This window comes from Hibiscus syriacus, unplaced genomic scaffold, assembly GCF_006381635.1.
Source record: "Hibiscus syriacus cultivar Baekdansim isolate YM2019G1 unplaced genomic scaffold, ASM638163v2 tig00002866_pilon, whole genome shotgun sequence".
Classification (NCBI taxonomy): domain Eukaryota; kingdom Viridiplantae; phylum Streptophyta; class Magnoliopsida; order Malvales; family Malvaceae; genus Hibiscus; species Hibiscus syriacus.
Window position 1 is genome coordinate 135001 of NW_024061950.1, and position 18394 is coordinate 153394.

At 35.5% G+C, this 18394-nt stretch overlaps 2 protein-coding genes and 2 pseudogenes across 2 annotated transcripts; 1 reads left to right on the plus strand and 3 right to left on the minus strand.

The window, feature by feature from the left end:
• The window catches only part of LOC120160688, a 6579-nt pseudogene extending 4511 nt beyond the window's left edge, over window positions 1–2068 (minus strand).
• A 1677-nt stretch (window positions 2069–3745) lies between these two features.
• Window positions 3746–7086, plus strand: LOC120160838 (calcium-dependent protein kinase 24-like). The gene is made up of 8 exons (XM_039171163.1): window positions 3746–4264; window positions 5145–5268; window positions 5393–5536; window positions 5676–5828; window positions 6051–6166; window positions 6264–6431; window positions 6522–6755; window positions 6942–7086. Exons 1-8 carry the CDS (start codon window positions 3746–3748, stop codon window positions 7080–7082), a joined length of 1599 nt encoding a protein of 532 aa, XP_039027094.1. The 3' UTR covers window positions 7083–7086.
• Window positions 7087–7237: 151 nt separating this feature from the next.
• Window positions 7238–14129, minus strand: LOC120160827 (annotated as a pseudogene).
• Window positions 14130–16146: 2017 nt separating this feature from the next.
• LOC120160875 lies at window positions 16147–17335 on the minus strand. Its single transcript, XM_039171203.1, has 2 exons — window positions 16562–17335; window positions 16147–16474 (listed from the first exon to the last, which is right to left on the minus strand). Exons 1-2 carry the CDS (start codon window positions 17193–17195, stop codon window positions 16422–16424), a joined length of 687 nt encoding a protein of 228 aa, XP_039027134.1. The 5' UTR covers window positions 17196–17335; the 3' UTR covers window positions 16147–16421.
• Window positions 17336–18394: the final 1059 nt, after the last annotated feature.

Below are 18394 nucleotides of genomic sequence, written 5' to 3' on the forward strand. Positions count from 1 at the left end.
TCTTCCCACAATTGTAACACTTGCCATCGAACTTTCTACTATTACCGCGATTCTTGGAAGCTCCCCCTGAATGAGGGCCTCCCTTTCCTTGGTAATTTTTCACCTTGTCACCATCCTTTTTAGATCCATTGCCAGTATACCGCTGAAAAGTGCCTCTGCTTTTGCTGGTGTAGAGCGCTTCCTCTTCACCCTTCAACGAGACTCCTCCATTTGCTTGGCCATGGCTTCTTGACCTGCAAGCAAATTTTCGAACTCAACAAGCGATGGTTGTGTCGGCCATCCCTGTACAGCGGCAACAAACCCTCGATATTCGGGTCTCAAACCATGGACAATTATTCTTTTTATCCTGGCTTCCCCAATAGCAGCTGTCGGATCTAATTCTGAAATTTCACGGCATATCGACTTCACCTTGTGAAAGTATTGGGCAACCGCCATGTCGCGTTGCGCCATTGATAGAAGTTCATTCTCGAGAAGTTGCAATTTTGTATCGTTCCTCTTCGAAAAGAGTGTAACAAAAGTGTCCCATGCTTCCTTTGGTGTTTTAGCATCCCGGATGTGCTCCAACATTCTTCTTCAATTGTGGTCTTTAAAGCAAACATTGCTTTGCCTGCTTTAATTTTCCACTTTCGCAAGATTCCATTGGCATCTTCTGTCGCCGGTTGTGTAACTTCACCACCACCGACAACCTCCCAAAGGTCTTGACCTTGTAAGTATGACTCCATACATGTTGCCCAGTGTTGTAGTTTTTGTTGTTGAGCTTCTTGATTCCTCCAACTACTTGAAGATCACCCATCTTAACGGCAAGGCTTTGACTACACCGAACAAGCTTGAGTAACAAACGTGCAGAGTACTAAATTACTCTAAACACAAAGAAGCTTCACAAGGTTTGTAATAACCTCGACAATAACTCAAGAAATATTTTCTGATGTGGAAGATCAGTTAAAAACTGCAGCCACAGAGCATACTCAGAATTTCAAGAGATCTTAAAAAACGTGGCTCGGATACCAATTGTTGAATCAAAATAGAGTAAAAACTCTAATTGATAAAAAAAAAACTCTCTTTAGAATAATCTCACAAAATTGCAAAAGGGAAGAACTCTTAAGAAAGCTTTCAAATGCTTATAATTAAGCTTTGATTGTTGGATGATAAAACTCAAATACAAGTAGGGTATTTATAGGTTACAAGAAACAATCTAAACCACTCATTAAAATAAACACTAAATAATCTAAACCATTGAAATTAAAACATGAGAAAAATACTTAATTTTCACCTAACTAAATTGATGTAAGCAATGACATCAAAACTAAATTGATGTAAGCAATGACATCAAATTAATTTAGGTGTGAACATATAGGCTAATATTGAATTTTCAACATAGAGCATCGAATAGTCTCCGCACTAAGGTCTTGAAAGTGCACTGTGCAAGCATCCTTTATAATAATAAAATTGCTCTTCTTTTCAGCATCGGGTTACCATCGGGTTTCGAGGATATCAGTTCTGAACCGGTGAAACCAATAATCAACGACATTAATTCTTCCCTGTAGAAGATTGGAAACATATAAGTAAGCATACTTACAAGGGTGAGCAAGAAAAGATAAGGAATCAGCCCGGATAAAGAAATGAGTCGGTCTACCTTGAACACATTGAGCCCTTGAAGGTCTACATTGTCCCCAGCATACTTAGAAGTGTGAGCCGTCTGCAACATAGCCAGATGTCTTAATTATTAAACGCCAATTCAATCTCCACCGTGTCACTCACATATTAAACCATCTATTCAGATGAAATTCGACCATATATACTTGTACGACACATTTAAGTTTCACAAGTGTATCTTGATAGGGAGATGAAATCTACCTTCGAGGGGAGAATCTTGACAGCCGGAGACGAGAGATGCACATCTTTATATGATACAAAGGACATGCTTTCGCTTCGTTGATCCTGGGGCACCAAACCCGGCAAGCATTGTGCAAGCAGCGCCGTTGAACGCATCTTGGTTGATATACTAGGAAATAGTTATTTAGAACGATGAATCTGAAGACATCAACATTTCCATTAATATGTAGATCATTCCTAGAAGATTCACCATACCAAAACTTAAAAAGAGGGAAAATGCATATGTGCATAAGCGTCATGAGAGATCGACAAGATCTCACCATACCGATATATAACAACATTACATGAGACCGAAACCGGGCTGGCTTCCGCGAATACATTATAAACTACAACACATAGCATCACAAGAGTGCTGCACTAATGGCATTCAAAGCCCATAATTCAGCATAATCATCAAGCAAGCCAAAAATCCAATACAATACCATTAAGTAATTCAAACTTCCATGGAATAGTTATTTTCGTTTAGTTTTTTCTCATAATTAGATTTAACGTCGCCTCAATTAATTAAGATGTCGTTTGTTTATTATCATTGAATCTTTTCTACTTTTAGACTATTGGATGGGATCTGAATATACAGTTGCGTTCGTGAATGATTTTCTCACGTCGCTCAACTCAAATATGTGATTTATCGATAATATTTCAATAGTATAATCTCCCTTTGTAATTCTTTTGTCAACGCAATCAGATTTGTTCGTATCTATCTTTATTTGGGTTTTTTGGTTGAATTTGTAACATTTTCTTTATATGATCATTGTCTGATCTCGAGTGACTAGTTTATTGTATCAATTATTATAAGAAAAATATCTTAATTCTATGATTAATTTACAACTATGATTATAAACTTTAATTGTAATTTTGAATATTTTTTTAATGAAATAAATTACTTCTATTCAAACAAAAATAGAGCGGATCATAGGAATGATTGTTATTATATGGTATTTGAGCGTTCATTATTAAATAATTGAGAGTCTTTAGAACGAATATTACCACTTGTAATCGCTAGATTAATCATACTATTGTTAACTAATCAAATTTTATTTTTTTAAATCAAACTCGAAAATCGATAACTTATTGTTCTATACACACAAATTAAGATATAATATATTGACAACCAGTTGGTCTAGTAGGACAAGGTACTAGATTTCTTAAAGTAATGTCATGAGTTTGAATCCTGACATTTGGGTATAGAGCAAACTGGGGTTGAAGGGTCGCTCTCATAATGGGTTTCTGCAAAATATAATATGGATTAGTCGATCAATAGATCGAATACTAGTTATTAATTAAAAAAAACTATGATAGAGCTTCATCAAACAAGAAAAACTCGATCTAAATTAGTCAGTCAATAGATCGAATACCACAAAGAAACATGAAACTTGTTCCGAATTTCCAAATAGGACTCGTCTTCTTAATTTGTGACCTAATGGACTCAATTTTAACCGAACAAGCTGATGCTGGTCTAAGAACTTCCAAGGATTTAAATAGCGGTCCGTTATTAGAGTATCGACCGTTAAATTAACAAATGAAAATTGTAAAAAAATCCTAGATTTTAGAGGTTCTAGTAATAAAGCATTAAAATCTGGTGTGATTAAGGATAATAATCTATATTTAAACTGTCTTAAGAAAATGAGGGAACAAATCTAACAAAAATCAATAACTCAAAAAATATTTTCTCAAACAAATTCAAAATAAGCCAAATTTAGTCCCTCATTTTCTTTGGTAGAGTTTGCATTTTCCTTCTATCCAAACACACACAAAATACCATTTTCCTTGCTTCCCAGGGTATGCATTATGAACTAAAACATCAAACCAAATCTACCCTAATTAACTCAATCTTCATCATATCTAACATCCCATGGGAAGTTGCGTCGCGAGACCATCGAGGCTAATAGGCGTAAAAAAGGGCGCTTACCCGAAATCGAAATCCGGACGTTCCTATTTCAACCCGAAATGCATATGGAAATCGAAGAGCACGCGATCGCATAACAACAAGGTCTTGAAAGATCCGTTGGAGGAGAACATCTTGGAGAAATACGAGCTAGGGAGCGAGCTGGGGAGAGGCGAGTTCGGGATCACGTATCAATGTACCGAGCTAGAAACCGGAGATGTCTACGCGTGCAAGAAAATATCCAAGGCGAAGCTGAAAACGGATATCGACATCGAAGATGTAACGAGGGAAGTCGAGATCATGAAGCATTTGCCCAAACATCCGAATTTGGTTAGATTTAAGGAAGCCTTTGAGGATAATGAAGCTGTTTATCTTGTAATGGAGCTTTGCCGCGGCGGTGAGCTTTTCGATAGAATCGTCGCTAAAGGTCATTATACGGAACGTGCGGCTGCTAAGGTTATCAAAACTATTTTGGAGATTGTCAAGGTAACTTTTTATTCTCCGTCGCTAGCACATTTCTTCTTTTATTATTTGCCGCTATATCTTTCTTTCGTCGCAAAAACTATTTTCTTTATTTTTTCCCCTATATCTTCCTATCATAGCTACAATTATTTTCTTTATTTTCGCCGCAAGAACTATTTTCTTTATTTTTTCCCATATATATTTCTTTTGACACTAAAACTATTTTCTTTATTTTCGCCCGCTATATCTTTGTTTTCGTCGCTAAAACATATTTTCTTTTATCTTTCACTGCTATATCTTTGTTTTCGACGCTATAACATATTTTCTTTAATATTTTGCCGCTATATATTTCTTTCGTCTCTAAAAGTATTTTCTTTATTTTCACCGCTATATATCTTTCTTTCGTCGCTCCATTTTCCTTATTTTCACTGCTATATCTTTGTTTTCGTTGCTAGAACATATTTTCTTTTATCTTTCGTCTTTCGCCGCTATATCTTTCTTTCGTCGCTAAATTATTTTCTTTTATCTTTCATCGCTATATCTTTCTTTCGTCCCTATAACTATTTTCTTTATTTTCGCCGCTCTAACTATTTTCTTTATTTCCGCTGCTATATCTTTGTTTTTGTCACTAAAACATTCCTTCTTTTATTTTTCGCCACTATATCTTTCTTTCGTCGCTAAAACTATTTCCTTTATTTTCGCCTCTATATCTTTCTTTCGTCGCTAAAATTATTTTCTTTTAATTTTTGACACTATATGTTTCCTTCGTCGCTAAAACTATTTTTTTATTTTCGCCGCTATAGCTTTCTCTCCGTCACTAAAATGTATTTTCTTTTATTTTTCACCGTATATCTTTTCCTTCGTCGCTAAAGGTCATTTTTACATATGCTTGTAATTGTTACAGGTGTGCCATGAACATGGAGTTGTACATAGGGATTTAAAACCTGAGAATTTCTTGCTGGCTGATGAAAGCGAAAGTGCCCCGATTAAAGTAATTGATTTCGGCCTCTCCATTTTCTACGAACCCGGTAATCTCATTTCTTCTTAAAATATAATTCGTGTTCGATGTGTATTCAAATTCGGTAGGTCGAAAAAAGATCTATGTCGAGATTCGAGTTCAATTCTTTAGTTAATATTGGATGACAATGGCAGGTGAGCGTTTCAGTGACATAGTAGGAAGTCCATATTACATGGCTCCAGAGGTTTTAAGGCGCAATTATGGGAAAGAAATTGATATATGGAGCACTGGTGTTATCCTTTATATCTTGCTTTGTGGTGTTCCCCCCTTTTGGGCTGGTATTCCTACTTCCTTTTACATACATTTCCGACACAAGTATATACGTCGCCATTAATCGGAACAGATTCGAACTGTCTGGTGGAAACTGATTCAGTTCGATTCGATCCGATTCTTACATGATTATTTGGCTTAGTGCAGACACTGAGGAAGGAATTGCTCATGCAATAATAAAAGGTCACATAGATTTTGAAAGGGATCCTTGGCCTAAAGTTTCGAACGAAGCCAAGGATCTTGTTAGGAACATGCTCGATCCTAATCCCTTCACTCGACTGTCGGTTCAAGAGGTTCTCGGTGTGTTTTCTTTTATCTATGTATCTGAACGTAAACTATTAAAACCGGTTGTAACATTTTATCTGTATCTGAACATAAAATATTAAAACCGATCGTAACACGATGTTACGATCGTTAGTTTTTTCTTAAATCATCAATGTAAACCCATATACGACATTTATACTTCGAACATCGAGTATCATCTAGATCTAAGCTAACGTGTTTCGTTTGTGTCAAATGAAGAGCATACATGGATACAGAACCTGCAGCAAGCTCCAAACTTCAATCTGGGTGAGAATGTGGGAACCAGGATTAAGCAGTTCTCACTGATGAGCAAGTTCAAGAAGAAGGTTCTAAGGGTAAGGATTTTCAAAAACCGCCTTGTTTAAATGTTTAAATTGACGTCAGCTTTATCCGGAACTGTCGCTGGAGAAACATTCATTTCGTGTCTTCTAGGTGGTTGCCGACAACTTGCCGAATGAACAAATCGATGTGATCATTGAGATGTTCAATACGATGGACACCGACGACAACGGATACTTGTCATTTGAGGAACTCAGAGACGGACTTCAGAAAATCGGTCACTCTGTTAGTGATCCTGATGTCCAGATGTTAATGGAATCAGTAAGTTGATCATCATTTTTTTTTATTGCGGATGTGAATAAATAAACTATGAATATCGGACTGAAGCTCGAATTCTTGTGTGTGGGAAAGGCGGACGTCGATGGAAGTGGGACTTTGAGCTGTGAAGAATTTGTTATAATGGCGGTTCACTTCAAAAGGATCGGGAACGACGAGCATCTAACACAAGCTTTCCATCATTTCGACAAGAACCAAAGCGGTTATATCGAATTCGAAGAACTGAGAGAAGCTTTACTGCAAGATGACCCTGGTCCCAACAATGAGCAGCTCATCAAGGACATCATGCAGGACGTCGACAAGGACAAGGTAACGAACAGAAATCAAGTATCTTAATGTTCGACTCGAGTAACACACAATTCAAACTCAAGCATAGCATAACAACAATAAAAAAAAACAGCTCCATTTTTACTTCAAATCGAGTTTCTTCCCGGTTAAGCTCGATTACTAAGCCCGGGTTCTAAAAACCAGCAACATTTTTCTATTGTTTTGTAGGATGGTAGAATCAGTTACCAAGAGTTCAAGGCAATGATGCTAACAGGCATGGACTGGAAAATGGCTTCCCGCCAATATTCCAGAGCATTGATAAATGCAGTGAGTATCAAAATGTTAAGAAAATCTGGCCAACTAAAGTAACAAACTCAAGCACCCCAAAATTTGTTCATCTGAAAATTGTTTGAACCCTAAATCTTTTGATTGATCATATGTATTAACATATATGTTAATGTATTATATTTCATATGCATAAATATTTGCATTCAAAGCCAATAAATCATGGAACATAATTCAATAACAAAAGCAAGTTGGCAGGTATATATATATATATGGTAATATGTTGTGTATTACATCTACGTGTACTTATATTATATAATTTATATACAGCAAAAGAGCACACTTACGATAAACGGTAGGCTCCTCCCCCTGAGGAAATAGAGGGACTGGTATTTTTGCCCCCCCCCCCCGATAATTTATGGAACGCAGAAACTAGAAGGCGAGGCGGTTTACAAGACTAGTTACTCGTATCATCTACATTTCTGCTAGAACCACCAGATTTAGAACACCCTTTTCCCCTGCCCCCTCTTTTGCTAGTCCCCCATGTATTTTTCGAGCTCGTTGTCTTACTGCTAGGCCATTCTCAAGTGCTCTAACCAAATTCTCAAAGAAATTCTTTGTCACACTGTAAAAGAGAAATGTTACGGAATTTGGATCAGAAAACGACTCAGAATCATTCTAGATCATGTCTCCCGTGCAGAACAATTTTACTAAATGTTGTTAAAAGTGAAAGCGAGTTTGTGCATGTCGAGAGCAGTGCAAAGGAGAAGAACGAATGGAGAAGTACAGGCAGACAGACAAGGGTAAAATTCAAAAGCAAGAGAGATAAAGAGAAAATAAAAAACGAATAAAACCAACAAACTTCACGAGTCCCTCCCAATGTAGTCAAGATATGTTTCATTTTTATCCCCACTGCTTCAAGATGAGAAAAATAGCAAGCCGGATTACCCAGGAACTATGTTACTGAATGGTTGGAAACGGTTCTTGGAGTATCATGTCCCCATACTCGTGTCTGCATATACTTCAGATACAGGACTCGAGAAAAATAAAGGAACAGAGCATCGTAGCTAAACACCAAGTCATTCATTCAAAAAAAAAATGAACATACCAAGTTAGCCAAGATAACTTTGCACGAAAGTCATCAAACTCCTTTGATGGGCCATCAGCAGTAACAAATTTATTTAATTCCTTCTCAGCACACCGGTGAAGCTTTTCCAAACCAGACTCCGCCCCCCCTAAACGAAATACAAAGTAGGTCATATTATTCATAGTCCATTTAGAAAAAAAAATTCTAAGCATATGTACTTCGTCCATTCATTTTTGAAATTCTGCACATACCTTGCAAGTACTCGAAAAATTGTCTATTAGCATGCTCATGCTCAGGAAGGTAATATCCATATGCATAAGTCCATTTGAGAACCCGTCTGCATTCAACTATCTGCAACATTATATGCATCGCAAAAACATGAATTACATATTTCTTCTGAAAAAGAGAGAAAGCAGATAATGCTCGAATGACAACCATTTACCTGAAGCCATGCCTCTGTTATAAACATAAGCTGAGACTTGGGTGTGCATTGTGAGTCACTAAGCTTCTCAAGCTGGCAAATTTAAAGAAATTCTCAGAAATATATATATATATATGAAGAAGAAATTAAAAGAAGAATATGAAGAACTATACTCAAATAGTCCTCATGTAGTTAACATGGAACCATCTTAAAGAAGAAATTGGGCAAAATTAAAAAAAAACGCTTGAAGAGAAAAACCATCAGAGGCGATTGATAAGTGAACCAACCACCTGACACAGAAAGATGAAGATGCAGAAAACAATGCACAAACAAATACTGCTAACGAGGGGATAAAAGGGAACACCTAGATGAACATCTCAAAAATTAAGAAAAGAAAGTTGGTAAGAACTTACATGCACAGTTTGCATCTGACTTAAATCTGCAAGCGCCTTTTGTCTTGACTGCAAATAGGAACTTTAAGGTTATGCAAACTTATAATCAATAACAAAATCTGATATTTTACCAACATAGTCGATAAAAGGAAACAAAAGAGAAAGGTAAGATAAAATCAGTTACACGAGCATATAACAACCAAAATAACATTTAAAAGACAATGCCAACTTATAGTTTTCAACTAAAGTTATAACTTTCTCCATGTATACTTGCCAAGTTGCCAATAGAATATATTACTAGTTACTACAATCTCAGCAGCAAACAGGATCCTCTCTATTCCCAGTGCAATTTTAAAGATGGCACATCAAAAGATCAAAAGTCTCAAGATTTCCTTCTACAAAAACAGGTAATTTCTTCTTTTATGTATCCAGGATCCCAAAGGCCTACATTGACATTGTTCGATTTCCTACTTTCCCATCTTCATCACTTGCTAACTTTGTTAAGATATATTGAGTGAAGTTGTTAGCTCATATAAAGTAATTTAAGAAACCCTTGGGATGCCAAACACCATTGTTTCATACACAAGCACATCAAGGCTCATATTTGACATGAAACATCTAAAATTTTCAGTCAGTAGCAGTGTTATAAAGCAGTGATATCCTCCAGAATATAGGTGTTGATTTAAGAAAAATGCAAAGTAGAAGAAAATATACTAAGGGCCTATGCGATGACATAAGGGGTAAGGGAAGACTTCAAGTACCAATTGATTGCTTGCCCAGCGTTCATAATAATGGGTGTATTTCTCCAAGGAGTTCTTTGCCATTTCTTGCCTTTTTCAGCCTCGTCATACTGCAGGCAATAATATGAATCATGAGTCACTAGTTCAACCATCACTCAAGCAGATTCTAAAAACACAATGACCAAAAAAACATTACTAGTTTCCATACCACACCCTCTTGCTTAGCAGCTTCATAACGATTACAAGCATAGAAGCCACCAGTTCTCTCACCATGTTCAGCCCATGCACTAAGGCATAACCTGGCATTTACATAGATTGAAAACATATAAAGGTTACAAATGTTTTATAAAGAGAGATGCAGCAGCTAGAGACCTTAATTCTCTCCCAATTTTTCTGAATATGCTTTTAGGAATTTAGTATCATCTATAATGAACTTTTGAGTAGATTATTTTTCCAGAACAGGATCATAATTTCAGAAAATAATGCACCCCAGTAATAATATAATTTATGTTACTTGAAGAATTTCATATTTTTATACAAGTTCTAATATTATTTTCTCCAAGACCAAGATTTTTAGTTTCTCTGATTACTGGTTAATTCCTACTATTACAAATCCTAGTCCTAGTTAATTTAGGGGTAGCCCTGGATTCTTTATTATTCTTCACATTTTCGTAAACAAAGCTACAAAAATAGAAAATAATGTGATCCTTTTTAAATCATTTGATTACAAAAGAAGAGATTACTAAGGCATGGATACCAAAACTATTCTTCTCTTTTCCTCTCATTTTGTATTCTTCTCTCCCCCCACCCCTACTTATTTTTTGTCGAAGTACTCTTGGTTTACCATTAATAGCAAACCGTCCAGAATTTCAAGCAATCTTTTCCCACAATTTCAATCTTCTTTTGAGACTTATGATTGAATCAAATCTTGACTGATCCATGTATCCTACCATAAAACCACTAGCTCTAACCCTACCCACTTTGTACCCTAACTAAACAGACTGACAGACTACCCCAAATATGTCTCATATCAAGCAGCATCATTTTTCCTGGATCAGTGAAGGATTTGAAGCTTACCAGCAAAAATCAAATTTACAAGGTGGTGTGCATGTCATGTGCATACACCCTTGGTTCTTTTCAATTGGCCTCTTGCATTTGGGGCAAGGCTTGGAGTTGGCTAGTATCCTGAACATAACATCCAACAAAAATGGTAAACAACGAGATAGCAAGATTTTCCACCATATTCTATCCAAGCTACAAGAGAAGAGACTATTTAAATAAATGAAGGGGCTAATATGTGTAAGAGAGTAAAATAAGAATGAATCATTAGAATGCACAATCAGAAAAATAAAAATGAACTCAGACAACAACCGAGTTCAGAACTTCAGATACCTCCACCATCTGCCCTTGCATGTTGTCTTAAGCAAATAAAGGAATATGGGAAAACGCAGGGAATAGGAAGTCAATGCAAAAGCAGAAAAGAGGTTTTTTGTTTTGGGGCCAAAAAGGGAGGTTTTTTATTTCTTTCAATTACCAATATGAACAGCAAAAGTCAAATAGAAAAACAGTGGTAGCACTTCACTCCAAATTCAGATTAAGGAATATGAATCCAGAACCATCTTGAAGACATAAAATATGCCTTACCAGTTCATGTTTTCCGACTCTGCACTATTCTTCAAAATCCACTTTGCCACAGTATCACAGTCAACAGGACGATGAGCTTCTTCAGTACACTGAGACCAAGATGTGGCATAACTTAGACATTTGTTAGAGAGTCTGCCCATGAAATCTAATCTAGAATAAAACAAAAAATCCGTACTTACATTCCAACAAAAGCTATGTGAGCAGATGCAGGAGACATCAAAATTTCCACCACCAACAACAAAATCAACAGCATAATCACACCCCGGAGCAGGACACCACTTGGTCTGCCAGTGAGCAAAAGAAGAAATAAGGACAAGAATGGAAGCAGAAAAGATATAACCAATCAAAACTAATGGAACCAGCAATCCATGCTCATTTATCCATTGCACAAACAGCACAAATGCTAAACAAGATGGGACACTTGCATGCATACATGCACTAAGAAGAGTCTACACAAAACATACCTTCTTGTTGTCTTCAATATAGGACCTAAGTAGGTACCGAGAATACTTTTGTTTTTCTTCACAAGTTGCCAACTTATCAATCATATCTTGGCCAACAGCAGCATTACAAGATGGATCAGGACACCTCAGTGATAAACATCCAGGACCCTCATTAATGGTGGTAGAAATGTAACCTATGATAAAAACAATATAGCAACGAAAGTATAAGCAATTTTTTCCTGTCACAAAGCATAATAAAAGAAAAGGATAAACTATCCGAATAACAAAGTATACAGAAATTAGTACTTCATAATATATGAAAAATCAAAACACTTATAAGCGAAGCCAAATGGTGGTATGTTAGTAAGGAAATATTCATCAGAAAATTTTAATTTCAAACACAGTGAAAAACATGTGCATAAAGCTATCACTTTGATTAGTGGAAAATTAAAATTAACCTATCAGACTAAGCATAAGGGATACCTCGCCAGCAAGAAAAGCAAAAGGGATGACCACAAGCAGCTGAAGTAATATTGTCGCACGGAAGAGATTCAAAACAAATCCCACAAGTAAGCTGATCAGGAAGCAACAAGATGTGTCAGGTAGGTAGTTCCCAAAGATCAAATATCAGAAAAGAACAAGTTTCTAAAATAATAAGCAAATCTCTGTACAACTTACTTCTCTAGCATTTGATACTTGAGCAACTGGTCCCTCCAACAATCCAACAGATTGTCGTACTTCTTCTTCATCAGCAAACCATTCCTCATGCACTTTACTGACACTCCTGCTATGCCAACCATGTTCAGAAAAACAAGTTTCTGAAATCTAACAATACAATCAGTCTAATGCATGAAATTAACAGCAAGCGAAAGCAGTCATAGACTCACAGCCACCTTTCCACAAAGAAGAAGAATGGCCCACTTGCTATGATTTATACAAAAAAGGACCTCTAAAATGGTGGAGACAAACAAATACTTAAAACAGAAGACATACACAACCTTGAATTTTGAGAACTGTACCAACAAAGGGAATATGAATAATGAAATATTGACCAAAATACCACCAAAAGAACAGAAGACTAGAGAGAAAAAAAAAACAAATTACCATTTATAGTATCGGAGCAAAATAGCTGCATCAACTCTTGATATTGAAAGGACAGTAGAAACCTTAGAAATATCATCCTCTTGATGTTGTTTTATATCTGCTTCCTTCAAAACAGTATAACTTAACTGAAATAGAAAACAAAAACATGTTAATATTGTAATAGAGCTGGAAATACTTGCATTGAATTCAATGCGCAATGTTTTCAATCTTCTAAACTCTGAATTTCAAGTCTAGTGATTCTACCACCAACTAATAAGAATGAAAAGCAAGTGATTAGTGCCCACTTTCATTTCTTCATCATTAACGAAACAAATCGCGAAATCAGACCCCAAAACTATCTCATCACCAATAAAAACGAGATGTAATCAAGAACTAACTTAACCAGCTATTTGAATTCCAAATCAATCAAAAGAGAAAAAAAGTTCAGAAAAACATCAGCAACTGTATAGAAGGAGATTCTGTGACACCATACACAATCATTAACTACCAAATCTTTCCTTATGTGTCTGAAAATAAGTCATTATTAGCCACTTAAACCTCTGTTTTATCATTCTACCACTGATCTGATGAGCAAAAGGATACACATTTCCAAATATTACTTTGAATTATATTTTTCTTTCTTCAGTTGTTATATTATCTGCATGAATCAAATTACCTCATTGGTGGTTAAGGAACGGTTGTTATTCCTAGAGACCACAGGTTGAGCACCAGTGACTGAACGTTCATCATCAAATGGTGGATACCATTTAGAACAGATATTTCTTTGTAATCACCTTAGCTTAATAAAAAAAAACTATCTAAGTCCCAGTTCCTCGCCGTTTCCAGGCGTTACTGCCTCTACTTTTACAACTAATTTCACTAAAAATTCTATCTTTCCTCCATTTTTTGTATAAATTGCCCATTTTCCAAAATTAAAATATCTATAATTCCATGGAATTTATTCAGCATCTTCTTCAACAGCACACTTAAAGTTAATCGAACCTAAAAAGGAATCAAGCTATAAAAAAGAGCTCTTTTTTTCTTTGCGGAATTGAATAAAAGATCAAAAAGATGACCTGGGGACGACGAGAAACGACGGCATTCCGATCATCATCGTCGTCTTCTTCAAGTAAGCCGTAATCATTGTCTTCGTCGGAGTAATAATCGTCAGCGTCGTCGGAGCAATAGCTGAAATCGCCGCTGTAGAAATCGTCTTCCACCGAGAGCGAGTAATCAATCTCATCGTCCTCCGATTCCATCTCCCACAAACCTAAGATGACGAAGAAAGGCCTTGTTTGGATGGGGAGAGTGAAAAAAAAGAAGGAAAATTTGGTGAGGAAAGTTAAGTTAATTGAATTAGGTGTAAAGCAAGAGAAAGAACTTATTTATGTATTATCTTTGTTCATTATTACTCCTATGTAAATACTACAGTTTGTTCATCATGTTAACCTTGTTAATTTGGTGAGGAAAATTTCGAGGGTTAATTTGATACGAAATTACGATATGGACAAAAGTGATAGATTAGGTCTACTACAGAGATAAAAGTTATAATTTTGCCTATAATTTAATATACTTTTATTATCAAAAAGCTATATTAAATAAAATTCACATATTTATGCATTCACGTAGATTGATAAAATTTAAATTTAATTGACATTATGATTATTAAAATAATAGAATATTGATTCGTGCATGTAAAATTTTTAATTTATGTTTTCTATATCAAATTAAACAAATTACATATAATTCCGTCTCTTAAATCAGAGATGATTACGTTTAACAATATTTATCTAAGTTTTCTAAATATTTTAACAATAATTATATTATTCAGATTAATGTGATTCAAGTATTATTATTATTTTTTTCAATATGACCCTTCAATTCATAAAAAAAATCTAATGTGATCCTTTGACTAACGTTTTTTTATCATTGACCATTACGGTGCAAATGTGGTATTTCACAATGCTAACATGACAATTCACGATCCACGATGCTGACATGATAATCCAATGTGACATATTAATGTGACGGATGACATAGAAAATTGATTAAATTGGTAACTCAAACATGAGAGATAGACCGCCACATCAACACTATGGACCGCCACGTCAACACTGTGAACTAGCACACCAATATTGTAACTGTCAACGACGAAAACGTTGATCAAATGACAACATTATATTTATTTTGTGAGTTAAAAGGTCATATTGAGAGGAAAAATAATATTAAGGGTTATATTGAATTTTTTTTTTCTCCAGAAATACAAAAACTTCTAATACCTTTTTCCTCATAAAATTTAAAAGAGAGAAAAAGGTGATTAATACCTTAATATATCTGGAATTCGCTTATAGTAAGCTTTAAAAATTTAACAATAAAGTTGGTTCAAGTGATAAATAGTTTAATTTATTTTAAGTAAGATCTCAGGTTCGAGTCCTTGTGTATGCAGAAAATCTCTGTTAAGAAACTCACCCACCAAAATCCCGAGTCAATCTAGATGTGTTCTGAGGTCGACCCGGTTGGACTCCTCCACCTTTTACTAATATTTGATCGTATTTATTCATAAATTCACTCATGACTTAGAACACACAAAAAAACAATCGAGGGGAGTCCTACAGGGGCGACATGAGAACATACGAAGTGGTCGAAAACTTATAAATAAGATTTTCAAATCAGAAAACGAACGTGTCCGATCTCGGGTCGATCCGGCCGGACTCCTCCGCCGATCACCAACATGTGCTCACACCATGGAAATGCAGAATCAAGCAGCTTATAAATCTATTTTTCCAGTGATTTAGTACATGCCTTCAAATGTACTACACGATGGTGATACAGTACAAGTCTCTATTGCCAATAATTCAATGTCAAGTACAACCATGTAATAAATGTTACGGATGGTATTGAAAAAAAAATTAAAAGATTAAAACGAATCAAAATGGATAATTTAAGTATTAAATACGTAGTTTACGTTATTATTTTTATGTATTGAAAAACCCTCCTAACTTAATTGATTATTCTTAAACATTAAAAAAACTCTTCTAATATTTTCGTATTTGAATGTGAAAAGAACGACGAATATCGACATTCGACACATGATGTAAGTAACATTATCCCAAGTACCATCACCAACAAAGGTTTAAGAACATGTATTATGACGAGACAATAAATAATAGTTGAATAATTTGATCTTTCCCGATATTTGATTATAGTTCCGTCCCTACTAGTTATCGCATTCCACCATGAAAGCAAATGGTGAAGGGCTGAATTTCATTAAAGAAGTTACAAAGAATGTACCATACGACACCCTGCATATTATCAACACAAAATTCTCCTACAACAAGAATCCTCTTTACAACCATCCTATACAGGGAAACTAAACACTGCCTAAGAATCCGAAACGAAAGTTTTCGAGTCGAAATCAGAGCGAACGGGGCCTTTGCAGGATCACATCAGAACATACAATCTCATACAACAAGAGAATCCTATTTACAAGTATCCTATGGGGGAAGGATCTAAACATTCACACAATGTGCCTAGGGGAGGGAACTGAACACTGATACAATGTGCCTAAAAGTATCAGCAACAAAGTTTTACGAGCCGGAATCCGCCCGGAGAGTCAATGTACAAAGATGTTGACACCAACCCTTGTTCCTCTTCCAGCAACCAAACCTGCGACAACAACAACAGATAACGAGTCCATTGATTAAAGAGATGAAAACAAGATGATGAAAGCACACACATTCAAAAAGAACTTACCAATCTTTGCAGTGTTCTTCTGTGGCTTGCTAGCCAAATCTTCATACTCCTTGATCACATCAATGGCGAGACCGCCATAGATATCCATCCAAAAACTATACTGTTCTTCAACATTAGCAAACCTCAAATCCTGCAATTCCTTCCTCGAGTACATAATCTTCGTTGAATCCACGGATGAAACCTTTCTTGCAATCCATCCCTTCCTTCTTGATCTTTTAGCTTCCTTCTTCTTCTTCTTCCTCCCATATTTTACACCGCAATTTCCAGTTCTGGAGAGTGCGAATGATCCGATCAAAGCTGTATCATCGACGACTTCAATTTTCAGAGGCAATCCGACAGGAAAATCAAGATCTTTGGCGGTGAAAATCCTCCCAGTTTCAAGATCAACCAAAGGTGGTTTCTTTTCGGATTCCATTGCAGCTTGGGAATCCAAGGTTTCTTTTCCTTTGATGATCCTCTTGTTGACAGCTTCAATGGCGTCGACTCCAAAGCAACAATCTTTCTTTCCTCCCTGCAAAAACCCAGAAAGAGGGAGAGTTTTCTCACTGAAAGAAGGAAGACCCAGTTCTTGACTTCCTTCAGAAGGAAGAGGAAAACATTGGGTTTTCTTCTTGGGATTTTTATTATCATCCATGGTTGGTTAACTCAAGCTGATGGTGGCGCCAATGAGAGATGACCGAGTGTTCTGGGATTATAGGATTTGGCTTGGGTATATATATATATATATATATACTTGACATTTGCAAGGGCCGGATTATCTGATCATAAATGATGGATTTGGATTGTATTTAGTTGGATATGTTAAAAATAGGGTAAATTAGCGTTTAGTACTTAAGTACATTTTAATGCTTAAATTTTTAATTTTTTAAAACTATATCTAAAGTTAAGTTTTTGTTTCATTTAGTACTCGTAGTTAAAAACTATAGTTTTCGTTTTATTTTGATACTCTTGTTCAAAATTTAACGTTAAGTTTCGAAAAAAATTAAAATTTTAGGTACTAAAACAAATCAAAACTTATAGTTTAGGTATTAAACGTGTTAAGTTTTTAACGGTAGGATATTGAAATGAAATGAAAACTAAATGTTAGATATTGTTTTGAAAAAAATTGAAAGTTTAGGTACTAAAATGGATTAAATCTGATAATTTAGGTTCTAAATGCTTTAGATATTAGAGAGAACCACAAACAGTGACAGATTCAAAAATATTTTTCAAGATGGACACATATATGTTAATGACATAAAAGTTTTAAATGGATAAGTAAAAATAAAATTTCAGGGTAGACATCGTCCGTAAAATAAGTAACTAATCGAAGAAAAATCAAATTTTAAGGTGGATACGTGCTCACCCTTGCCAAGTTGTGGCTCTGCCACAAAGCACAAAGCACTATTTTTTAAAAAATAGTTTATGATAATCTTTCTTAGGGGCTGTTTGTTTGCCTCTTAATGGAACCATTCAACGTTAAATGATGAATCGTTCAGTATTCAGCGCGTTTGTTTCACACCTCTAAATGATTTAGTGCTGACTGATTCAGCACAGAAGTACATTCTGAATGATTCAGAGCCAGTAAACAAACATCATGTCACATTCAGAGCTAATTCATCCAAAGCCTCTTAATCATTCAGCGCTTAATCATTCAGAGCCCCTTAATAATTGATCATATTGCAGTTGCATCTACTCAAATTTAGGACTTCAAGAGAACATGACAGTCCCTTTAACCATTGAGACTATTCAATGGGCTCACAAATCACAAAATGTTTAGTATGCATATGTAAATCAAGCATAGTTTTGGAGCATAATGTCGAAATTAACTCCAACGTTTATTAAAATGGTCAT

Bases quoted from the DNA above. Each gene is read 5' to 3' on its own strand.
- LOC120160875 (XM_039171203.1), bottom strand. From the start codon at position 17,195: ATGGATGATAATAAAAATCCCAAGAAGAAAACCCAATGTTTTCCTCTT. The intron at 16,475-16,561 runs GTAAGTTCTTTT...TTGTTGTCGCAG, and splicing joins GAAGAACACTGCAAAGATTG to GTTTGGTTGCTGGAAGAGGA.
- LOC120160838 (XM_039171163.1), top strand. From the start codon at position 3,746: ATGGGAAGTTGCGTCGCGAGACCATCGAGGCTAATAGGCGTAAAAAAG. The intron at 5,269-5,392 runs GTAATCTCATTT...TGACAATGGCAG, and splicing joins CTCCATTTTCTACGAACCCG to GTGAGCGTTTCAGTGACATA. The intron at 5,829-6,050 runs GTGTGTTTTCTT...TGTCAAATGAAG, and splicing joins GTCGGTTCAAGAGGTTCTCG to AGCATACATGGATACAGAAC.